General features: G+C 50.6%; 13 protein-coding genes across 13 annotated transcripts; 5 read left to right on the forward strand and 8 right to left on the reverse strand.

Annotated features, from left to right (window-relative positions):
* On the reverse strand, nt 1-492 carry An12g09590 (hypothetical protein; the record flags this gene model as incomplete). The annotated part of the gene is made up of 3 exons (XM_059743672.1): nt 1-156; nt 240-288; nt 413-492. The coding sequence occupies 3 exons, from the start codon at nt 490-492 to the stop codon at nt 1-3; spliced, it is 285 nt and encodes a 94-aa protein (XP_059606973.1).
* A 17-nt stretch (nt 493-509) lies between these two features.
* Nucleotides 510-1628, forward strand: An12g09600 (uncharacterized protein; the record flags this gene model as incomplete). Its single annotated transcript, XM_001395976.3, has 4 exons — nt 510-675; nt 783-808; nt 875-1160; nt 1210-1628. 4 exons carry the CDS (start codon nt 510-512, stop codon nt 1626-1628), a joined length of 897 nt encoding a protein of 298 aa, XP_001396013.3.
* A 94-nt stretch (nt 1629-1722) lies between these two features.
* Nucleotides 1723-4099, reverse strand: An12g09610 (uncharacterized protein; the record flags this gene model as incomplete). The annotated part of the gene is made up of 6 exons (XM_059743673.1): nt 1723-2141; nt 2182-2306; nt 2395-3486; nt 3678-3722; nt 3831-3914; nt 4044-4099. 6 exons carry the CDS (start codon nt 4097-4099, stop codon nt 1723-1725), a joined length of 1821 nt encoding a protein of 606 aa, XP_059606974.1.
* A 554-nt stretch (nt 4100-4653) lies between these two features.
* Nucleotides 4654-5519, forward strand: An12g09620 (hypothetical protein; the record flags this gene model as incomplete). The annotated part of the gene is made up of 3 exons (XM_059743674.1): nt 4654-4946; nt 5040-5185; nt 5266-5519. The coding sequence occupies 3 exons, from the start codon at nt 4654-4656 to the stop codon at nt 5517-5519; spliced, it is 693 nt and encodes a 230-aa protein (XP_059606975.1).
* Nucleotides 5520-5605: 86 nt separating this feature from the next.
* Nucleotides 5606-7627, reverse strand: An12g09630 (uncharacterized protein; the record flags this gene model as incomplete). The annotated part of the gene is given in 2 exon segments (XM_059743675.1): nt 5606-5912; nt 5959-7627. Coding segments are annotated over 2 exon segments (1976 nt in total), but the record flags the coding sequence as incomplete, so codon positions are not given.
* Nucleotides 7628-8529: 902 nt separating this feature from the next.
* An12g09640 (uncharacterized protein) lies at nt 8530-10175 on the reverse strand (the record flags this gene model as incomplete). Its single annotated transcript, XM_059743677.1, has 5 exons — nt 8530-8601; nt 8690-8826; nt 8878-9022; nt 9090-10046; nt 10116-10175. 5 exons carry the CDS (start codon nt 10173-10175, stop codon nt 8530-8532), a joined length of 1371 nt encoding a protein of 456 aa, XP_059606977.1.
* A 567-nt stretch (nt 10176-10742) lies between these two features.
* On the reverse strand, nt 10743-12179 carry An12g09650 (uncharacterized protein; the record flags this gene model as incomplete). Its single annotated transcript, XM_001395981.1, has 4 exons — nt 10743-11365; nt 11418-11594; nt 11648-11975; nt 12024-12179. 4 exons carry the CDS (start codon nt 12177-12179, stop codon nt 10743-10745), a joined length of 1284 nt encoding a protein of 427 aa, XP_001396018.1.
* A 376-nt stretch (nt 12180-12555) lies between these two features.
* An12g09660 (uncharacterized protein) lies at nt 12556-13221 on the forward strand (the record flags this gene model as incomplete). Its single annotated transcript, XM_001395982.1, has 2 exons — nt 12556-12971; nt 13026-13221. 2 exons carry the CDS (start codon nt 12556-12558, stop codon nt 13219-13221), a joined length of 612 nt encoding a protein of 203 aa, XP_001396019.1.
* Nucleotides 13222-13634: 413 nt separating this feature from the next.
* Nucleotides 13635-14559, reverse strand: An12g09670 (uncharacterized protein; the record flags this gene model as incomplete). Its single annotated transcript, XM_001395983.1, has 5 exons — nt 13635-13692; nt 13747-13951; nt 14021-14121; nt 14181-14328; nt 14394-14559. The coding sequence occupies 5 exons, from the start codon at nt 14557-14559 to the stop codon at nt 13635-13637; spliced, it is 678 nt and encodes a 225-aa protein (XP_001396020.1).
* A 1192-nt stretch (nt 14560-15751) lies between these two features.
* On the forward strand, nt 15752-17795 carry An12g09680 (uncharacterized protein; the record flags this gene model as incomplete). Its single annotated transcript, XM_059743678.1, has 6 exons — nt 15752-15871; nt 15928-16113; nt 16169-16339; nt 16391-16555; nt 16608-17406; nt 17461-17795. 6 exons carry the CDS (start codon nt 15752-15754, stop codon nt 17793-17795), a joined length of 1776 nt encoding a protein of 591 aa, XP_059606978.1.
* Nucleotides 17796-18339: 544 nt separating this feature from the next.
* Nucleotides 18340-18644, reverse strand: An12g09690 (hypothetical protein; the record flags this gene model as incomplete). Its single annotated transcript, XM_059743679.1, has 2 exons — nt 18340-18443; nt 18527-18644. 2 exons carry the CDS (start codon nt 18642-18644, stop codon nt 18340-18342), a joined length of 222 nt encoding a protein of 73 aa, XP_059606979.1.
* Nucleotides 18645-19356: 712 nt separating this feature from the next.
* On the forward strand, nt 19357-20473 carry An12g09700 (uncharacterized protein; the record flags this gene model as incomplete). Its single annotated transcript, XM_001395986.3, has 2 exons — nt 19357-19708; nt 19821-20473. 2 exons carry the CDS (start codon nt 19357-19359, stop codon nt 20471-20473), a joined length of 1005 nt encoding a protein of 334 aa, XP_001396023.1.
* A 985-nt stretch (nt 20474-21458) lies between these two features.
* Nucleotides 21459-23380, reverse strand: An12g09710 (uncharacterized protein; the record flags this gene model as incomplete). The annotated part of the gene is made up of 3 exons (XM_001395987.3): nt 21459-22219; nt 22300-23140; nt 23339-23380. The coding sequence occupies 3 exons, from the start codon at nt 23378-23380 to the stop codon at nt 21459-21461; spliced, it is 1644 nt and encodes a 547-aa protein (XP_001396024.3).
* Nucleotides 23381-23617: the final 237 nt, after the last annotated feature.

A 23617-nucleotide genomic window follows, 5' to 3' on the forward strand; every position in this document is an offset into this window, starting at 1 on the left:
TCACTTCGCAAGGATGTCCATGATCCTACTAAACTCACCAGTTGACCAATTCTGTTGGGGCAAAACAGTAGATGGTGGCCAGCACCTGTCAACAAACCTTATTGTGCGCACGGAGCACAGTCCTCCGTCAGCATTCTCTCTCTGCTCCGTATGCTGCTCTTGCCTCAGCAGGAACAGAGAGCCACAATACTAAGTAAAGTAGTATTCAGCATCATAAATCAACATCCAAGGAAGCAAACAATAAGCATCAATCCAGTCATCTGAATCGATAATCCTCCATCTCGAATCCTGATGTTGCACTCATCCGTCACAATCCCCCAATGCCGGACAGACAGACAGAGACAACGGCATTGAAATACCCGAAAGCTTAAAAATTAAACCCACGCGGGCCAAACAATCTAATCAACCAAACCCACCATGGCCAGGATCTACGCGTCTTTTCATCCCGCCATCGAAATTTTCACTCACCACCTCTGCATCCCCCAGCTGCATAGTCGCCCTCTGGAATCATGATTCAGGCCGAATCGCAGACAATAGCTGCGTCTGCGACTGCTCCCACGGATAAAGATGTCGCCTGGGCCATAGTCAGTGAAGAAGCGGGGGAGATTGACCCCGCCGTGGAGAAGAGGGTGGTGCGCAAGATTGATGCTTTTTTCATGCCTGCTATGTTAATTGGTTCGTTATATTTATCTTCTTCATTTGCGTGTTTGGTGTTTGTTTTTCGTGCGAGGTGATCGTTGGAATTGGATAAATTGGCATATTGTTGACTTATAACATTGTAGGATATGGATTTGTTTACTGGGATAAGGTTCGTCATGAGCACGCTCCAACTTGATATGTCTTCAACCTATTGACTAGAAGCTACTATTTGTAGGCCATTCTTGGCAGCGCATCACTGTTCGGCATGACAACCGATTTGCAACTGCAGGTCATGGATTACTCCACATCGCCTGCCACCAAAGATACCTCCCGTCTCAGCTGGGCCACCTCCATCTTCTACTTTGGTATGATGGCCGGGTTGTACCCCATGACCTTTGTGCTGCAGCGGTTTCGTATCCAGCACGTCTTGGGGCCGGTCGTCATGCTGTGGGCCATTACCTGTGCTGCTACGGCGGGAGTCACCTCGTGGCGGGGGTTGTTTGTGCAGCGGTTTTTTCTGGGTATTTTCCCTGCTCTACATTTACATGACATAGTTGACTGATTATATAGGCTTCGTGGAGAGTGTCATCCCTACCGGCTTCATGACTGTCGTCAGTGGTTACTATACCCAAGACGAGCAGAGTCTGCGCCAGGCCTGGTGGTTCTCCGGTACCGGGTGGTTCACCATTATCGGAAGTGCGCTCAACTATGCGTTTGGACAGATCGATTCTGGCAGCCTTAGGCCTTGGCAGTATATCTACATTTTCGCCGGTGTGCTGACTTTTCTATTCGGGATCTGGTGCTGTGCCATGCCCAATTCGCCCGTCGAGGCGTGGTTTCTGACCCATGAGGAAAGAGTAGTGGCCGTGGAGCGCCTGCGTCGGGGACAGACTGGTGTGCGCTGCCAGGTGATCAAGAAAGATCAAATTGTGGAGGCATTCCTGGACATCAAATTGTATTTGATTGCTATTATGATGGCTGCAGCGTGAGTAATCCCGCAAACCCGACAAGCATTGCTAAAATCTAATGCATCCTAGGTATACTATTAACGGCGCCATTTCCGGATTCGGCCCCCTGATCGTGTCAACCTTTGGCTACAACACCCTCGACTCCATTCTGTTCCAATTCCCAGTGGGTGGGGTCTGCGTCATCTTCATCCCCCTCTGCGGTTACATCGGCATGCGCGTTCCTAACACGCGCATTCCCATGCTCATCGCCTGCTGTCTCCCCGTCATCGCCGGCTGCGTGATGATCTGGAAGTCCGACTGGGGATACCACCCGGCAGTTCCAGTTGCCGGATACGCCATCACCGGCTTCTTCGGACCTGTTGTCAGCCTTATCATCACCCTCGGTGCCAGCAACGTAGCCGGTGCGACCAAGAAAACCGTCATGGCGGCCACCGTGTTTGTCGCCTACACTGTGGGTAACATCATCGGGCCGCAGCTGGTGAACAGCAAGACCGTCGACCAGCACTACCCGGAGCTGTGGGAGGGCATGGTGATCTGCTACTGCATCACCATCGCGGCCGCGGTAGCGCTATACGTTCTCTTGTGGCGGGAGAACCGGCGTCGCGATGCCATGGATCTGGACGAGAGCCAGCGCGACAAGCTGGCGTTCCAAGATCTGACGGACAAGCAGAACCCGTTCTTCCGCTACGTGCTGTAGCGCTGCACCACCCTTGTATAATATCAATCATCCTCATCAGATAGACTAGTAGAATATTCCACTCCATCATCCGCTGTAACAACCACCCACATGACTTTTTGCGCAATCTTCGCCTCTCTCTTCCTTACCCGCTGAAAGGTCCGCTCACTCTGCTGCAACCGCTTCGTCACTCCCTTCTCGCGCTCCCTACCCAACTTCTCCATCTTGCGTTGCAGCTGCTTCAACCCCTTCTCCAGATCATCCTGCACAATCCCCCGTCCCAGGAGTGACTCTCCCAACGGGCCAGACAACCTCTCCACAGCTCTCCCCTTAACTGCCATCATCTCCGCTTCCACCTCCTCCATCTTCACAAGCAACTCCTTCTCCGCAACCTCCGCCTCCCCAATACCCCGAACAGCACGTCTATGTCTGCGCACAAGCACCCGATTCTGCCTTTGCGTAAACCACTCCTCTTGTTTCCATGCCACCTTCCGCACCCAATCTCCCCCTCCCCCATTCCCTACTGCCATATCATCCACAAACACCACCGGCGCCACATACTCCCTAAGCGCATCCATCCTTCTCCTCACCGGATCAAACCCGCCCCCACCCTCACTCTTACTACTTCCCTGCTCAAAATCATAATCAAACACCTCTCCTAACCCCAACCTATCCCCCTCCACCCCCAAAACACGAAGTAACCCCTCCGTCCCCAAAACCCTCACCCTCAACCCCACAGGCCCAAACACCGTCTCATTCGCTTCCCTCAGAAACATCTTCGTCCGGAGCTTCGAGACAGTAATCGTCCCCAGTTCGGCAGCAACTTGCATCCCTAGTGCCGCGAGCTGTGCCTCGAGCGAGGGAATGAAGCCGAGGATGTTGGAGGTGGCGCTGAGGGCTTGGAGGTAGGGGTTTGCCAGCCAGACGTGGTTTAGGTGGTTGAGGAAGGTGAGGAATGTCGGGGTTGGAAGGAGGGGGGAGAGGGTAGGGGAGTGGGCGAGGTGGAAGGGGCGGTAGGAGGGGCCGTGAATTGTGGTTGAGGTTTCTGGGGGGTTGTTAGTGGGTGGTGGTGAAGGGGATGGGGGAGGGGGGGAAGCGTACGCGGGATGACGATTGGTTTGGGGAGGATGATGGATGTTGTTGTTTTGGAGGGGTTGGGTTGAAGTGGTGGTCGAGGGGGGAGGGGAGGGGGTGATGCTGTTTCTAGTTTGAGGTGTGTCATGATGTAGGATTTTAGTTGAATGGTTGAGGATAGATGGACAATCAAGTGAAAGAAAAAGAGAGGTAGATATATTATAAAGACAAGATGGATGCCTGATCACCAGCAAGGATACTACATAGCTAGCAAGTATACGATGCGGGCTAAGATTGGCCCTGGCGTATATTGACCTTACACTGATTGGTCAATCCCTGATGTGCCCGTAAGGCAGACACATAAGCTTATAGAATTAGCAATTACTATTGTTATCAACACCACCAGTACCATCACAACCATTCATCTGACACATCATATACCCCCTACGCAAGGGGATTGCTCACTCACGAACTAAATCGCCCCGGCAGTCGCCTCAACATCATCCTTCCCACCCGCCGTGGCCGGCGTCGCTGTCGCCGAAGTAGCCATGCCCTGTCTGCGCAACCCAGCTACAGTGATACTCTCCCCTTGCAAGAGATACATGTACCAGTAGTACGTTCCTACAAAAAGCCCACCCCCGACAATATTCCCCAACAACGTCGGGATAATCCCCTTCCACACGTACAACCCCACCGTAATGTCCGGCGCATCCAGCCAGATAGCCAGCGGAATGAAGGTCATGTTCGCGACGACGTGATCGAATCCCAGCGATACGAACGCGAAGATCGGCCACCAGATGCCCATGATCTTAGACGCGAGGTCACGACCCTGTAGACCGAAGAAACAGGCGAGACAAACGAGCCAGTTGCATCCGATGCCGCGGAGGAAGATTTGTTGGAAGTGCGGAGTGACTTGCTTTTTGGTGGCGAAGGAGATGACTTCGCTTTTGTAGGGGTCTGTGGAGAAAACTTCGCCGTCTGTGCAATTGTTAGGATTTTAGGTTAGGGTGTGGGTGTGGAGAAGGGGGGAGAGAATACAGCCGAAGATAATCGCCACGACAAATAGCGATCCACATAGGTTTCCCCAAAATGTGATGAACCAGTGGAGGAGCATCTTCCACCAGGGGAGTTGGCGCTGTAGGGCTGCGACCGTTGTGAACTGGGTATATTAGTACTACATTATCCACAGTTGGAGTGGAGTAAAGGGGAGGGGGGTATACCATAAATGACCCTGTGCACAAATCCGCCCCGGTTAAGATAATCATGCACAATCCATACGGAAAGACCAGCGCGCTAATGGTGCGAATCAACCCCGGCGCATTCTCCTGGAACCAGGTACTTGTGTTTGTGCTGAGGGCGGTTCCGCACGCCAAGGCAAGTAGACATCCTGCGGAGACGGAGCTGAGGAAGACTTTGTCGAGGCGGGTATTGCCTTTGGCAATGCCTGCTCAGGCGACGAGGTTGATTACTTCGGTGGGGGTGTATGCGTCTATACTGAGAGACATGTTGAGGGTATCTATAGATGTGCAGTGGGTGAGCGGGCGTGTAGTAGGGGCGAGTGAAGACAAGACAGCCCTATATACAGCACTGTAGCCCTGTGGAGGGAAGAAAACAAACACCCAGAACCAATCACATAGCTGGTATACTTCTTATCGGATCGACATTCGAATCCTCAGATTCAGGCTGAATAGAGTTCAGCCCCAGCATGTCGAGGGTCCCGCTGGGGTTCTTGCCAAGACGGGCCCGGACGAGTCACAGCTTCGCATCTTATCAGGACTGAGACGGGCATGTCGACATCTCCGCGGTGATCTCAGCTGCCAATCAAGGGGTGAATATTGTTGTGACTAGCCGAGAGGGTGTAGTGTGGTTATTGGCTAGTTGATTGGTGTCTATGGTGGATGAATCCAGGATATCCCTGCATCCCCGATGAACTTATCATCTCAATTGCCGGGGAACATCTGTTCATTGACCGAGTGGGGATCATCATGCCTGCGAGTGACTCCATCAATGACACTATTGTGTTGATCTATCATGGCCATTGTTCTCGTGGCTACTTGTTGGGGGATGCTTATCGCGGAGAAGCTTCGTTGAGCGGGACTGAAGTCGATGGTGGTGATTTAGAGTTCGATAAGCGGATTGTTTGGTCTGGGTTGACAGGATAGGGCTTTCATGTCAGTGTGATAGGAAGATGATCGTCAGTTGTTGGGCTAAAGCCGACTGGTGAGTTCTGTCATGACACAATTTGAAATTAGGATTCAGTGACTAGATGTGACTGACGGCACTTATCATTATCAGCGATAGCGGTGTTTACAGGATCCAATTTGATCATCTGGATAGGAAGTGAGCCCAAAGGTATTATGTACACATCATGATGGTATACAGGGGACTCAGCTGACCCGAGAGGCGAAGCAACTTGACAGAGCTGACTTATCCTACGTTGCGTGAAGTCAATGAGATTCACGCGGCTGGCAGTCAATAAGTCCAATAACCTTCCTCCCTGGCTGCACCAAGCATCGCGACAATATGCATGCAACTGAAATCTCACATTATGGTATCTAAAGTCTCTATATACTCTAAGTCTATGTATGTCTATTTACTCACTTCTGCTCTGCGGCCTGCGACATGCCCGGCTCCCCATCCGCCGGCACCATCGGCTCATCCTTGACGGGCCTCTCCTTTTCCACCACCTCCGACTTGCGCTTCGCGTTTTCCTGCAACTTCCGCATATAGCGATCCGACTCGGCAGAATACTTGCAATGCGTCCGGATCATCGCACCATACTTGTAAAACAAAAACGGCGCAGGCATACACAACAGCGAGAGAAACGCCGGGATCGACGGCGCCCAATGAATGCCCACCCCGTCATACATATACGGCGCAATGATGGGGAAAACCGCACCAAAGATCGACCGCAGCACCGTATTCGCCGCCAACACAGACGCCGCATAGATGGTGTACGAATCAATAAGATAATAATAACGCCGAGGTAAATCAAAATAACCCCGAACCCGAACGGCGCGGTAGCAATGATGCTGACGATCCAATGGATGGAGGGATAATCCGTCCACGCGAACCAGAACTGGCTGATCGGGATCGCCAACGCCCCTGGCATGCACTGGATAAGTCTGGTCTCCGGCGGCGCAAACCCTCCATGTTTTTCCTGCACCTTGATGTAATGCAGATTGGCGGGGATGGTGCACGCACACCCCAGTATCATCCCTACCGCAATTCCCAGGAAGGCCAACCCGCCCACACCGGGATTCCACCCGCGCACATCCTCATACACAATCGGGAACGCAGCGAAGAACATGTACAGCGTCCCATACACAATAGCAATGTATAGTGCGAACAGTAGCACAATCGGCTCACGGAACAGCAACACCCATGGCCGAGACATCGTCGTCTTCAACAACCTCGGCAAGGAAACCGTCCCCTTATCTAGCTCAACCTTACTCCGATAGACCCGTCCCGTCAGCTGCGAGAGCCTGTCCGCGCGGAGTCGCAGCAGCCGCGGCGCATACGTCTCAGGGATAGATATTGCCATGAGCAGCCAGATAAACCCAGCCAACGCAGCCAGGAACCCCTCCACCCAGCGCCATCCAGCGCGCATGCCCAGGAATCCACCGATGATGGGTCCGATCGCGGGGCCGAGGAACGGCGCAGCGGCGTACAAACTCAGTGCTAGACCGCGCTGACGTGCCGCGAACATATCGGAGATGGTACCGCCTGCGTTCGTGAAAGGAGCGGAACCAAACGCGCCGGCGAAGAACCGCAGAATGCACAGCGTCCAGATGTTCTGGGCGCCGGCGCAGCCGGCTGAGAAAGCGGCCATGCCCATGCAGCTGAAGAAGAAGGGGAGTTGGCGGCCGAAGACTTCGCTGAAGGGGGCCCAGAGGAGGGGACCGACGGCGAAGCCGAGAACGAAGAGAGAAAGACCGATTGTCGCGACTTCATCACTGACATTGAAGTAGGCGGTGATTTCGCTGACACTGCCGCTGTATACAGAGGAGGTGAGGGAGACAGTCAGCGTGCAGGAGGCTACTATGAGAGTGATGGCGACTTTGCGGCCCAGGCCGAAGAGCATCGGGTTGCGGTTGTCGTTCGGGATCCAAGACACCACATACGGGTCGTCTTCGGTCCCGTTGCCGGGGAAGTCGTATTCCAGGACTTCTTGTGTGATGGCTGCTTGGTCGGTGAGGAGGCGCCAGAAGGGGATTTTGGACCGGTATACCCCTGGTGGGAGGGGTCCTTTTGTGAGGGTGTCCTCCATTTGGTAGATGGCTTAATGTGAATCTTTTCTATTACTTTAATATGGTGAAGCTTTTTGAAGCGTGTTTCTCATGAGGTATAGGGCCTGGCGCAGCCAGGAATATTAAAAGGGTATCAACAACGAACGACAGTGCACATGGCAAGCCAGTGAGCAAAATAACACCGATAAGCAGAATGAATGCGGCCGACCACTCATTTATCACTAAAATTCTATCGCCTGCGCTGAAACCACAGACTAAAGAAATGACGCTAAAAAAACGGAGCATTCCGTGTGGCATCCCGACCCACTCTGCTGTTGGAACTCCGAGTTGCCACTCACCAAAAAAACCTGACAAAACATGCTTTTAGCCATGAATTTATCAATAAGAAGGACTCCGTGCCGTATACTGCAAAAGACATTCCATACTACATACGAGCCTGGCATTATCTGATACCCAGTTTTGCTTGTGTTGCGTCCATGTTCAAAATCCCGGGAGTGGTGAGATCGGATATCGGCACGCCTGGGTCTCGGGAGGCTTGGACCCAACCTCGGTTGGAGGCCAGCGCAAGCAATTTATGCTGGTGCTAATGTAATGAATAAGCTCGGTTAAGCACTGGCGTGGCTCAGATTCAGGATACTCGCGACGAGTTCGATTCTGTCCATATGTATGTATGTCTGCCTGACTGCATTATATTTGCTTTTCGTATCTCGGGTACACGGCTCGATTTTCTGCAGCATTGCTCTCATGCGGACCCTTTTGACCAATCATTGCTCCGCTATTTGTGTAATTTCCCCGACTTGCAATGACAAACTACCTATGCTTACACTTATTATGACTGTGTTTATCGCTCATTATATACATCTAATCATCTACTATGCCCCAGTTCCTTGTAGTCTACGTTTCTTATTGTCGCTCTGATGTATCATTTTAGGGCATCGAGAACACGTGGCGAATCGCCGAAACTCAAAATAATACGATCACATTCATGAGATATCTATATTAAGCAGTACACAATAATTCTAATCAATGCTAAACGACATGTCAGCTGTCATGGTTTCCTTCACAGGTTTGTACTCACTCACCGTTACATCCTCCCAAGACTCCCAGCCCCGTCCCTTAACTTGCTTGAGGTCTTCTTCTGTGATCTCTTTCCCAGCCGAGAAGTACCCAGAGTGAATCTTTGCGTCGATCTCTACCCGCGAATCTTCCGGAATCATATCTAACCCAGTTAGCCACAAACCTTCTGATCGGCAAGAGCAAGCCAACTCACCATCCGGAATAGGAACCCGTTCATAGATCGGTATCCCCTGCTCGACAATCGCATCATGCTTCATATTCGACATGGACAGCATGCGATCGATCTTTGTAATGCCCAACCAATGCAGAATATCCGGCATCAACGCCTGAAACCGCATCTACAACAGCATTAGCATCACCCACTCCACCACTAACACCTCCCCTATCAGAAGAAAGAATACTCACATCCTTAGTCCCAGCAATATTCTCCGTCCTCTGAAAATACTTATCCGCGGTATCTCCACCCCTCTTCCTCGAATTATACACCAAATACTTAACCACCTCACCCAGGGCCCGCCCCTCCTTGCGGAAATAAATCACCACTCCACTCCCACCTCCCTGCGCCTCCTTAATCGCCTCCTCAATACCAAAGGTAAGATACGGCCGACACGTACAGATATCCGACTGAAACACATCCGACCCATTACACTCATCGTGAATGCGCAGCGCCAGCCGCATCTCCGGATCAGATACCCGTTCGGGAGACCCAAAGATATAAACCGTCAGTCCGCCAATCGGCGGAAGGAACACCTTCATATCAGGTCTCGTAATCAACTCGGGATAACTGCCCCCCGTATGTTCGAACAACGCCCGTCGGAGATCCTTCTCCGATACGCCGAATCGATCAGCCACACCGGGGAGATACCACACCGGTTCCACGGCTACTTTGGTAACCTTGACGTCTCCGCCTGAATTGAGAACGATGTTCCCATCGATAGGGACTCTTCCCCGCGCAATCGCATCCGTGATCTCGGAGACACGCATCGTCGCTCGCGTCACAGCGATGGTTGGCCGTACGTCTATCCCCTCTTCTAGATACTTCCCGTAGTGTTTGACGATATCGTGTCCGAATGGGTCCATTGAGACGATCTTGCTCTTGTCGCCCCATGCATCTTGGTAAGGAAAGTTGAATGTCGGCTGCGTGTTGAGGAAGTTTGGGCGGAAGTCGGGCTCGAGGTCCCCTGAGGCGATGGCGAGCGCGGTGTAGAATGAGTAGCTGCCGCCGTGGGCGCCGATCGCGTTGCGCTTGCTGAGGGTGTTTTTGCTGCGGGAGACGATGACGGGACCGCGGGTTTCGGGTGTGGAGGAACCCCAAGTTAGGGGGATGGGGTTGGCGACGCTTTGGGAGGGGTAGGTTGTTAGCTGTGGTGGAGTTAGTTATTCAATTAAATTGGTTGGAGTTGGGGTGGGAGGAGAGGAGGGGAAGCGTACGACGATGCGGTTGCTGTAGGAGTCCACTTTGGAGGGGGGTTCTTGTGTTGCTGTTGGCATGGTGGGTGTGTGGTGTGGAGGAAACGATGAGGGAGTTAGTTGAAGAGAATGGTGTACGAGACGTGATGATTGAGAGTTGTTGAAGGGGAGCGATGGGTTTATATGTCGACCTGTGCTCAAAGGTTCTCTCGCATAAATGAAGTTCTGAGATGATTGAACGATAGGGTGTTTCCGCTTTCTGACTATCTGGGGACAGCTGGGCAGAGCTATCAGCATCCCCACGATGGAGTAGCTCAGATAGCTCAGATACGATTGATCTCTCGATGATAGACCCTGGCTGCCGCCGATAGCCAATCAGAGGGCCCGATAAGCGATGGCTGAGACTTATCTTGTCTAATCTTATCTCTGGCGCTATCTGCATCTCCCACAACACTATGGCTTGTATATTGCCAGAGTCAGAATTAATATTGTACAGCTAGTTAGCTGGGAAAGTTCAGTAATGTTTTGATGTATTCAAAGCGAAGGTGGAGTGTTTCTGAGGGATATCTGAAATCTATGCAGTACAGGAGCTACAATACCAGCATATAGTAAGAGAACAGCACTCTTATTGTACTATCGGCCTAGCATCTAGAATAAAGTACCATCTCCAGAATTCAAAATCGGACTCGACTTTGTCTCAGGCCTGTTCTTCGCCGCCAGCTCCCTGCCCGCCTTCCATGATCCCGCCTCCAACATCTGCGGCAATGACAACTGGATATCCCCGAACTTCCCGCTCTGCAATATCCGTTCATGTAGCTTATCAAGCAAAGCAACAGTCATGGCCCGCCACTCTACGATTTCGCCGTCTCCGACTGCAAAACACGGAAGGTTTCCTCCAGACGTGCGTAGTCCCCGCTCCTGTGCCTCAGGCTTAAGCGTCAACACGCCCATATCTATGAACAAGCCACCGTTGCGATACTCCGGAAGTCCGGTTCCTAGCTCTGCGTTCTGCCACTCCAGGGAGAGAAGTCGCTCAAATGGGACTTTGAGGGAGTATGCAAGCCATTGTGTCAGCTTGTGGAAGGGTTGAATACCGTCTGTAGCCGAGGATAGTGAGTGCTCTGCAAGCACGGCGAGTGGCCAGGCGTCGCCGATAGGGTAACCGTTCACTTTGGTGCGGTCGGATGGCCAGATGGGGATGAGGGTTTTCTGTAGGACGTCCCAAAGAACCGAGTAGTCTAGGGACCCTTTGCTCGTCGCCAGGAGGTAGTCTACAAATTAGATTAGTTGCTGGGTAATCAATTGCGTCGACTGTTAACTGACCTGCGATTTGCCCAGGACGGCCGGACGGCCCAAAAATCTCCGGGAGATTTCTCAGCGACTCGCCCAGTTTCTGGAGGATCTGGACCCGAGCAGAAGCTCCAAGAAGTGGGTTGCTGGAATCATCGACTTGAAAGCCGCGAAGGAGTTTGTCCACGCTAAGAGTTCGCAGAGCCTCTCCTGTTCATAGTGAGTAACGCCTTCTGCCTGTCAACGGCGTAAACAGCACGTACCATGCACAACATCCTTCCTTTCCGAGTCCTTGTTGGCAAAGTCACCATTCAAGAACATATACAGCGATGCGACCGCGATACCCTCACTGCGGTTGAACATGGCCCCGGTCTCTTTCTCCACATAACGCCAAGTGTCTCCCGCACCGGCATCGAGAAGAACGGAGACAAAGAATAGATCCAACTGACTTCTAACTTTCTCTTTATCATCATATCCAGATGCATCCCATCGCTCGATCAGTTTCTGGATTCGAGGCACTCCGCCTACGTCGAAGTGCTGCCAGCGGCCGTGGGGAGGGATTTGGTCGTAGCGGTCCGGGCCGAAGTCGCGCTGATCGATGGTCAGTGGTTTTTCGTGGACATATATGAGGGTATATACCTGGATTATGCCTGCAACGTAGTCGACAGTCGCATCGAGCCGCTCAGGGTGGTAGTCGTAGTGGTGCAGCTTTCCTTGTTCAGCGAGGCAGAAGACAATGTTAGCTCTCTCGCGTACGGCTTCTAAACGAAGCAAGTGTCGGGTGCTGGAATCCATCGTGCTTTCTTGGTATGAAGATATTTCAAGCTGAGAATATGCGATAGAAGGTCTTTCTTCGATACAAAGAGAAGACAGATGTGTTGTCTACTAAGAATGTTACACTGAATGAGGGGATGAGCACAACAAAGCGGGGAAGGCGCTTATCGCCTCGGCTGATACGGTATCTTATCTGATACCAGCGACGATAACCGCCTTGTGAAGATGCGAACAACAACAGTATGAGATCGGAGGATGCCACGGTAATCATATCGTTCTATATCTTGCCAGGGCCAATGTATTTATAGCCGAACATCATCCACTACATTCCAGCTTAAGCGTACATTCCCATTCATTTCTCTTCTCAATACCGCAATACCAACCCACTGTATCCATCATGACCGTCGCACTACCCGCCAATGTTGACCAACCGAAAAATGACACTTTCACATCCCTTCTCTCACAACTCAGGGATCGATCTCTCAAGCCCTCCAAAGTGCGCAGCCTAGTGCGCGACATGACAGCAACTATAACAAAGAGCCTCCACATCGACGCACCCAAGGACGAAACGATAGCTATCATCGTGGTGCTCCGCTCTGGTCTAGCCATGTTCGATGGCTTCGTGGACAATGTTCCTGAAGATGTATCTACGACCGTCTATCACATGGGCATATTCAGAGATCAAGCATCATTGCAGCCGGTTGAGTATTACAATAAGTTACCCGTGAAGCCGGCGCATATCAAGCAGGCCTATATTCTGGATCCCTTGATTGCCACGGGTGGTACGGCCGCGGCAGTCATCAGCATATTGAAGTAAGTTCCCAAGATATTGTGATCTTTAGGAGATTACTAATTTGATTATGTCAGGGATTGGGGAATTGAGAAGGTTACATTCCTTTCTGTGTTGTCTACTCCGGTTGGCTTGGAGCATGCAGCTGCCGTGTGGCCCGAGGGTAGCCGGTTTGTGGTGGGTGCGGTTGATCCTGAGGTAGATGCGAAGGGGTATGTTCAGCCTGGGGTTGGGGATATTGGGGATAGGCTTTATGGGACTGCATTCGATTAGATTGTATTCATAATAGAAATGTATAAGATCATTAAGACTTACCTTCGTAACTTGTGTTTGGCGATATGAAGTACTTTCTGTGCACTTCTCTCACCTTTGTATCCTTGAAATTAGTTGATCATGTGGTTCCAGCTTTGGATGGTTGGCATTCCAGACATCTGTGGACATCGAGAGATCCTAGTCCATATCCTAGGTCAAATACTCAAAGTCACGAAACGATTCAGAAAGGTAGTCTTGTACGCAGCATCATACACTCAGGCACCGCTCAGAAAATTCAATATTATCGACGCAAAGCAGCCATCCTTTATATAACAAAAAGAGTACTTACAAATCCCTGGAACCCATAGACCCAGCCAATCACCTGTACATCCCAACAAGACAGTCTATACCCTAAAACTAACCCAACATCATTCCTAATGAGTCGTTCCATAGTACCTGTCACCGAAGTCTCCCAGACCAGGGCTAATGTAGCTATAGCATAGTCAGCAACCGACCAATCCCAAATGACATGATTAGCACACTTACTTCTGAGCAGTCAACTCCGCATCAACCGCCGCAGCAACAACCTTCAGACCCGGAAACTTTCCAGAGATAACATCTAGTCCCTTCTGCGACGACACCACATTAACAAGCACAATAGATTCCTCAGGAACGCCATTGCTCGTCAGGTTCTCCACAGCCTTGATCACAGATCCGCCGGTCGCGAGCATGGGTTCCAGGAGCAGGACGACTAGGTCAATGTTAGTGCGTTTTCCTTTCCTGCTAACCAACAAATCATTTGCTAAGGGACGAAACATACTATCATCCGTAATTCCCGCCGGCAGCTTCGAGTAATAAATCTTGGCGATGCTCGTTTCCTCATCGCGCTGGATGAGCAGCTTACCGAAACTAAGCGGTCCACTGCACATTTCTGTTAGGACGCCTGAAGACTTCTTCAGGTACGAAAGGGAAACACTCACGTCCAAGTATCCCGCAGCGCCTGCTCCATGCAAGCTCCAGCACGGAGGATACTGACACCGCAGACACCCTTCGTGAACCGGATTCCGGTGTAGGGCTTGTTGATGGGTGTAGTAACAGTGTATTCTTCAGCGGGGACGTGGCCCAATGCTATACATTCACTTAAGCCGTCGTTCCAAACATTAATAGATGCTTGAATTTAAGGTAATACGTACCGGACGTAATCAACCGGCGCACAACCTTCTCCACAGCGGCGGAGAAATCCCGATCATTGGTATTCACGTCCCGGATGATGGTCATTAGATTAAGTAGCGACCGGTCTTGTTCCAGGACGGTGATACGGTCCATTTTGGCGGTCCAGGCTGCGCTAGGAGATTCCATGGTGTGGATTTAACTTTGGACTAATTTTTTTTTTCGATTGGCCGGACGTGGGCGGAGTGATAGTCGAGGTGTTGTGAGGAATTGGAGATGGGATGGATGATTTGGGCCACTCCGTGGATAGGACTGGATATATGGTATAGATTGAACAAGTTTGGGCTTAGTCTCGACCGGCGCTGTTTTAGTCGCGTGCTTTACGCCTATCGAGTGAAGAAAGGCGGAGTGAAAATTCGGAAGGAAAAAAAGCGCGGGGTTTTGCGGTGCTGAAGGGCGATAAGATAAGCGGGGTGAGGATCTAATCTAATCTTATCTTTGTTGCGTATTTGGCTGGGACAGGAGTTGTATCGGTCGCTATTGTCGAGGAAGAATAATATAAGTGCTAGATGCGTCTGTAATAGAAGGGCATAAACCTTTGTTCCATACTTTGATAAGTGCAGTGGAAATGGCTAAGATAGGACACCCCTCACGCGCTGACTGGAGTGAGGAAATATATCATGGGGATACTATCAAAATAGTATGCTCGAGTTAGTAGGAGAATGGAGGATATGATCTCTTCAACTGTACCAAGCTCTATCCAATGAGGCGAAAGCATGTATACGGTTCTCATGTATCACACAATATCCTCGGTGCAATCGGAGAAGGTTGGATGATGAGCAGAAATCTCAGGTAACTAACATGCAGCTTTTCAGCACCCTGTGATGATTGTTTATTTCCACGCATCATTTCAATATTCTGACATGTGTCTTTCCGACAGAGTCGGAAAAACAAATGTCACTGTTGAAATGACGATGCGTTGGAAAGGCGAGCAGTCTTCATAGGCCGATTTTTCCCATGCGTGATACCATTCCTACACTGTGATAAATGATAGTTCTGCCTATATGTCTGGTCTAAGGGTATAAACAGGTGAATCTCATATATAGATAGTAGACACATGTATGAGGCTAAAGGCTTCAGCCAATTACTTTGTACATAAAACGCAGACAAGGTGTGCAACTATACCCAACACAGCATCGCCTGTGCGCTTATCAAGCGATTTACGTAGCAGCTCGCTTATCAGTGAACACGCGCACAGGCCAAGCAGCAACCCCAAGTCTGATAAGACAGCGAGTATCTACCAGATCGCCAGATAATCATCGCCACCAGAGCTCGATAATCTCTATCTTGTGATTAGATAGATAGTCCCCCATACAATAAAATGCCACGAGCATCAAGCGCTTCCTCGGGTCGGTCTAGGTTCACGCCCTTCCCCGCAGCCTCGCCCGCTTCTAGTGATGGTACCACGGTGTCGGGGCGTGTGCGCCGGCGGATTTCAGATGTAGGTTGCTTTCCTCCAATTATCCGATAATCCGCTTATGATATTGTTGAGATAAGACCCGTCGTGACGCACTAAGTTCCCGATCCAGTCGTGCTGGAACTGTACCGGTTGAAGAAAGTGATGGATCCGACCGGGATGAACCCTTGCCGCGGTCGCAGGCTGGGCCGACTATCACGCATCTGTTTATTAACAATGAATCAGTTATGTCTAGATCGCAGAATTGGACGAATGTTTTGGATCCGGTATTTGGGTTGATCAACCTCAGATTATTGCGATTGGTGCTAAAGCGAAGGACAGGTTTCACAACGTCTACTTTGCAGGGTCCCGGGGAGTACTCTTCAGGAAGTAAAGCGGGCTGTTGATGCTGCTGAAGATGCCCAGCCTGGATGGGCTGCTCTGGGGTTCCAGGTGAGGCGTGAACATCTGTTGCGGCTGGTGGATGTATTGAGACAGATGTCTCCTGAGATTGTAAGCTGCCGGGACAGCTGACAGGCAAAGGAGTGGAACTGACGATCCTAGGTGACCTGCCTGTCTCGAGAAGTTGGAAAGACATTAGCCGATGCAGACGCGGAGGTTTTCCGTGGTCTGGACTGCATACATGCCGCATGTTCGATCGGGCCTGAAATGGCTGGCATGTTTTTAGGAGGCGATGCAACATTGCTGCAAACTTTCTACGAGCCAGTTGTGAGTCTAGTGCCGGTGAACTAACAGATGTGCTACTAACAGACAGTGGCAGGGCGTCTGTGTCTCAATCACTCCATTCAGCTTTCCCTTCATGATTCCCCTGTGGTCGCTTCCGTACGCGCTTATCACTGGCAACACCGTCATCCTAAAACCATCCGAGAAAACACCAACTACGTCTTCGTTACTAGCGCAGGCATTCATCAAAACTGGCTTCCCTCCCGGGGTCTTCAATGTGCTCCACGGCGGCCCATCCACAGTGCAGATGCTTGTGACCCAGCCGACGGTTCAAGCGGTGAGTTTCGTTGGGTCCGAGTCAGCAGCTAGGCAGGTGCATGACCTGGCAAGGGCCGCAGGAAAGCGAATACAAGCCGAGTGTGGTGGTAAGAATCATGGGGTCGTCTTGGAGGATGCTAATATGTCCTCGACGCTTTTTGCGATCGCTGGAAGTGCCTTCGGGGCCGCCGGTCAGCGTTGTATGGCCTTGAGCGTAGCGGTGTTTGTAGGTGCGACGAGAGACTGGATTCCTAGGCTGGTGGAGCTGGCACAGTCGATGGTAGTAGGATGTGGAGGTGATCAGGAATCTAAGATTGGGCCGTTGATTGACAAAACAGCCAAAGAAAAAGTCAGCGAGATGATCCAGCGAGCAGTTGAGGAGAGAGCAACCGTTCTTTTGGACGGTCGAGATATTGAGGTCCCCGGCTATCCGGATGGCAACTTCATGGGCCCAACCATTCTCGGGGATGTGCAGACTTACATGGAATGCTATCAGGCGGAAATATTTGGGCCTTTGCTCATCTGCATGGAGGTGGACACTCTTGAGGAAGCGATCGATCTGATAAACCAAAATAAGTGTCAGTCTCCCGCAACCCGGGCTTTAAGGGGATGGATTGCTGACCTGATCGCAGATGGTAACGGATGCTCTATTTTCACCACCAGCGGCAAGCATGCAAATACGTTCCAACGCTGTGTCAATGTTGGACAGATTGGTGTCAACATCCCGTTGATCGGTATGGCTGTCCCCATTTCCGTAGCGCAACCAACCCCTGACAGTACAACAGCGCCGTATGGAACCGCGGTCCGAACGAGCAACAAAGATTCTTTCCTGGGTGGTGAGTGCCCAGACATCTCCGGTGAAAGGAAAGCTGACCTCTGCAGATCGACATTCCCCTGGGAAGACATATTGGCCATTCTTCACGACCACAAAAACGGTGTCATCCCGATGGGATCAGTGAAAATCTAGGAGTGTTATCGGTGTGCAGCAGACGCAGGGTATCGGTCGGGGATATGCGGTATGAGTTGCGTAGCGCTGTTAGGTCGAACAAAATGCGAGCGCAACGCTTCTTCATTCTGTCTCCTAATGAAGTTTTCAAGGGCGTATTGGATGCATTGCGCTCGTGGTAGAGGAGTAACAACGTGGATGAGTCGAGGCGCGGACTATGCTACTTGTCGAGGCCGGCTGCGGTTCCGACCGGGAGTCAAATTCAACACTGTTGGATAATGAGCCCTGAAAATAATATCTTGTGTGGAGGTCGCAGACACAATCTCCACCTTCTTTGGAAGTAAAACTGTACTAGAAAGAGTATGAACTTCCTAACTAGTCTCCTTGCCCAAAACAAAAGCATTCTATCATATATGAAGCGCATCGGATCATATCAAAGCCGCGCGACCTCTGCTACATAAAGCTCATCCAGCTGCTGGCCAACGAGACTTGGAGTAAATGCTTGGTGTCGCGAGACAGCCTATCTGGTAGTATCATCTAACAAGCACTAAACTCGTGCTCGGCTCTACATCTGGCTGCTATCTGTGATGCACTTCCCCGCTGGGAGCTTAGGCTCTAGTCGGTGCCCGGACCACCCGCTGTGATAGCTCACGAGAAATGATAGCCTTGCTGCAACACACCTGGATAGGTTAAGCTAGGCCCGATCCGACCCGATCATAGCTCCTTTGAGCTAGTATTAGGTGTCAAATGACCCGACGATGGAAACTCTAAAAGGGTTAGCCGTATCAGTGCGAATAATTGGAAGATTGTAAGCTCGATGGAAAAGTCATCGCTGCTGCCAATTGAGCGGACAGCCCCTTCGTGATCCATGCCCGTGGCTGTCAAGAAATTTGTGGGCCGACTGCCGCCATTGCTCGCCAGGTGCCTGAGAGAGCTCAACTATGGAATATCCCTGACAGAACCTAATTGCAATGGAGAAGTCGGATTTGCTGTGACGACGAGTGGAGATGTTGCCTGATCCCAGTGCATCCGCTACGGACGGGATGTGGACCCTGTTTGAAGATCGCTAGATAGTACCAACTGCCCGGAGAATACGACCGCTAGTCCTCATTCGCTGCCCTCAATGTCAATTGATCTTATCTGGAGTCGTTTATTTTAATCTCTGGATTATTCGGCTTTGATTCTTGATCCGTTAGCCTGGTCCCGTAGCCCACAAACATCTGCTAATCTAAAAAGCCCTTTCCCGTCCATTAAAGTTCAATGGCGTTTCCAGGAAGACGAGTCAATTAGCAATCATCTCTCTCACCCGGCATTGCTCGGATCACAGCCACAATAACGAAGGAAGCATCCAGCTACTTTAATAAGCTCTTTTGCTTGACGTCAGCGTAAGCCGGCCCAATAGTCAAAGCCGAGCACCCGCGCCCGAGTGAGTCAGGTCCACGTCATCAGTCAGCATACAACATACACCACACCACCAGGTACCTATAAAGTATAGAAGATGAGACAGGGTCCCCCCCCCCCCCTCCCCCTCTTCCTAAGGCATTAATTTATCATCATAATCTTCTTCTATAATCAACTAGTCATGCCCACTCTCAGCCAGGTCCGTCAGTCCAACACGGCCCTGGGCGCTCAGCGCCAAAAGATGGTCGCCGTTTTCGTGGGAGGCACCAGCGGCATAGGAGAAGCAACAGCCAAGCAGATGGCGCTCGCTGTGAAACAACCAACCATCCACCTGGTTGGCCGGAATCCTGCATCCGGTTCCAGAGTCCTAGAGGAGCTCCGGGCTTCCAATCCAAGCGGATCATATAACTTCATTCAATCGGATGTCTCACTTCTGCGCAGCGTCGACAAAGCCTGTGAGGAAATTACGGACAAGGAAAAGCAAATTGATCTCCTCTTCATGTCCACCGGTCACCTATCTCTCTCCAAGAACGGTACGTAGCTGAAACAGCCTCATCCTGGTCAGTCGGAACGGCTTCAAACGCCACTGCGCCAACCCCAACACCCCTATACCTTACTAGTGCTGACAGGGGGATCCGCACACAGAAACCGACGAGGGACTAGACGACAACCATGCCCTTCGTTACTACTCCCGCATGCGCTTCGTGCAGAGTCTCATGCCACTGCTCAGTGCCTCTTCCGGTCCAGCCAGGGTCGTATCCATCCTAGCGGGCGGCCAGGAAGGCACCATGGAGGAAGACAATTTCGACCTGAGGAAATCTTGGAGTTTTACGAAAGGAAACACATACGCCGCCACCTTAAACTCGCTAGCGATAGAGCATCTAGCCACCGCCCATCCGACCGTAAGCTTTCTACACGTCTTCCCGGGTATTGTACGGACTCCATTGATGAACGCCTCCTTCGGAAATTACGGCGGCGCCATCCTAAGCTTTCTTTCTCGTCCGATTTCAATGTCCCCGGAGGAGAGTGGCGAGCGTAATTTGTTTCTCTCGACGTCGGCAGCCTATCCACCAGCCACGCCGAAAGATCCATCCCAGCTGGGGGTTCCCTTGGTCAAAGGGGTGGACACGGCGTCTGCATCAACTGGCAAAGTCGGCGGAGGTTCATATATTCTTAAATACGATGGGAGTAATGCAACCCGGGAGAAATTGATGGCTGATTATCGAGCCAGGAGTTTCCCTGGTAAGGTTTGGGACCATACACTGGAGACATTCAAGCGGGTGCTGCGGTCAGACTGATGATGACGTCTTTCATGGGGTTTTTTTTGTTGTTTTTTGTTTTTCTTCCTTCCCTCTATACCTTCCCTAATGTTGTATCGTCATGGACGGTATTAATTTTACATCACCAACCTTGCCGTCGGACAAGCCACCTCTCGTGTTCATAAGCTCATCTATCCGATTTCGACATTCGTACTTTGTCCCTTAAGCTGAGTTCAAAACTTGAACCTGATGATGGAAATAGTAGCAAAGGATCACCCGGTTGAGTATGCCGTCCCGGGAGGGTAACAAATACGCCGACAAAATAAAAGCTGAAAGGAGGATAAAAATAGCAATCGGAGCCGAACTATAACTAGATGATTGAATGAATAATCGAACAAGGGTCTACAGATGAAGATCAATATTTGCCACTAATGAGAGGGGAACGAGGCCCACTGGATGATTTCAATCGAAGCATTCTCTCTTACTGATACCTAATTACTAAGAGCAGGTGAAGTCAGCCGAAAAATACATAAAGTCAAGTTAGTGTTGGAATATCGTAAGATACGTGTACAAAGGCAAATATACAATGATAATAATACGCTGACAAGCAAAAGAAAAGGTAAAATGGCAGGGCAGGTGAACGAAGAGAAGAGAAAGGGGAAAAGCAAAGGAACAACTCAACAGCAACAGCCGCAGAATCATCCTCGACAAACAAAGATGAGTGGGAAAATATAAAGAGAAGGAATTATTGCATGGTATGGAGTGAAAGCTATAAAGAAAAGCAAAGGGCAAAGACAGAGAAACCGGCTCGTGGAATTGGGATTGGTAAGAAAAGGGCATTCCTGGAATACTATGGATGCTCTAACTCTAATGGAACAGCTGGAGCCATTAATCGAAAACCGTTGCTAGAAGAGATTGACAATTTTCACTTGATAGACTGGAATAACGTTGCAAGACATATACAATAAAATATCCAATTCCAATCTAGAATAGAGGTGTCAAGGACAAGACTTTGGTCCTTGGTTCAGTCGTCCCCTGTAGACTTTGAATAGCTGCCCCCATCGTTCTCATCCTCCTCATCATCATCCTCCTCCTCCCAGAACGAAGGGTACTTCTCACAGGCGTTTTGACAGATAAAACGGCCACCACACGAGCAAGCCCGAGGGCCGTCTTTGGCGAAAACAATTTGAGCGAAATGAATCGCGGGATAGAGAATGGTGTCGCCCTCCTCAACCTCGGGGACCTCTTTATCCAGTCGCTTTCGTAAAACCTCTTCTCCGTCATTCCGATGAGAATATCGGACTTCACCTCGGAGTGTCTGCAACCTAACGATATCGTCCGAGGTTACCAGATAGCGACCTGAGACGAGAGGAAGGCTCAGTAGCACTGGATCAGGCCATTCATCGGGATAAATTTCATCGGAACACCCTCGTTTCCGGACTCTCGTTCTGCGATGCAAGAAGGGCCCACACCGCCTCACATCAAGTTCAAACTCAAATTCGGTGTCTAGAGTCCCCAGGTAAACGGTTACCTCAAGTGCGGACCGGTATATTTCGACGAGCCCTGCGTATCGTTGTGCAACACCATCTGGTTTGGTGGTCTCCTTCAAAATCAACTGCAATGCTTTACACTTCGTGAGCATACCCGTAGCAAGTTGATGAGCGAGCGAATCCTGTGCCTCGCCAGTTCGGTATGCAATAAGCCAGTCCTTTGTATGTTTCGGGTGGACCTGATTTAGGAGCTGGATTGTTGTTTTCCGCCAGTCAGATGCTCTGACTGGGTCAACTGCGGCATAGACAGAAAGCTTTAGCCCCCCAGACAATGAAATTCCACCATGAAGAGCTGCGGTAGTTTGCGGCACTTACCTTTGGCTAGCTTCTTCCAAAGTCCCCAAAGCTCCTGCCCAAATGCTGGTGGGTCCATGCTTGACTGGCCACCGGTGTTCTCTCTACTGCCCTCAATGTAGACAAATGGATTGACGATCACATCCTCAAACAGGTGCTTCATTAACACCGCTTCTGGTAGCTGAAACCAAAAGTTATGACGGCCAGACTTGCCAAGTCTCGCCTCAATTGATTTCCAGTCCTTGTACAAGCAAAAGTCACCAAGGCTGTCCAGGATGATCTGTAGGTCGCCTGCAGACAATCTATCCCTAAGCTTTCCTTCTCCATAGCAGTGACTGTCTATCCAGTCTAGCACCAACATATCCAGATCTAAAAACAATCCCCTCGTAGTCTCAAAGGCTTCCTGCCATTCACCGTTCTGGGTCAAAGATCGTGGACATGTCCAAACGATGGGTTGTCCAGGGCGTCTTTCTTCCGGTAACTTCGGCAGCCCATGCTCATCAAGAGCCACTTCAGGTTGCTCAGCCTCTGTAGATGCTTTAACATTCAGTGATGTTGTAGGTTCAGAAGCTGGGATACTGTCAATCTTGGCTTCCGTTGATGCCTGGACCCCTGGTGATGCGCTAGGCTCGGAATCTGAGCATGTGTCAATTTTGGCTTCGGTTGATGTCTGGATCTCTGGTGACGCTGTAGGTTCAGAAGTTGAGCTAGCGTTAAGCTTATCCTCTGTCGATCCTTGGACCTCAGGTGATGCCTTAAGTTCCAAAGCTGACTTATAGTCTGTACTTTGAGGGACCTCCGGCTTGATCGCATTCATCCCGGTCGCACCTTGTTTGTCTTGAACTCTGGGAGAGCGCCTTTTCTGTAAAATACATGAAAAACATTAGCGTTTGTCAGAAGCTCCTCCGCCACCGTGTAATCAGTCTTTATCGCTGATGTCCCACACTGTCTACCTGGTGTAGAGAGGGCCCACTGTCGCAGTTACATTCATTGTGCAGAAGTTCCCGGACGCTCGGAGGAGGGAAGAAAGGGAAGCATGCAATGCTCGGTTGTCTCTTACCTGAGGATACTGGCTAGTATCTTTTGCTTTTCTTTTGCCCATGGTGGATCCCGCTGTAAATCAGCTTACTGAATGGTGTCGACTGTCTATGCAAGTGCCACAATTCCGAAAGTTGTTTTGGGGGAGATATGATGTTACGAAGATGAAAGCTCTTCTTCACTATTTATGTACAGTGGCCAGTGCAGTAATCTTACGCAGGACATCGATTGGTTTCCAATGCTCGGGATAATGCGGATGGCACATACGCATTTGGTCTTGACCCTGACCCAAATCAAGAGG

This window comes from Aspergillus niger (assembly GCF_000002855.4).
Source record: "Aspergillus niger supercontig An12".
Lineage (NCBI taxonomy): Eukaryota > Fungi > Ascomycota > Eurotiomycetes > Eurotiales > Aspergillaceae > Aspergillus > Aspergillus niger.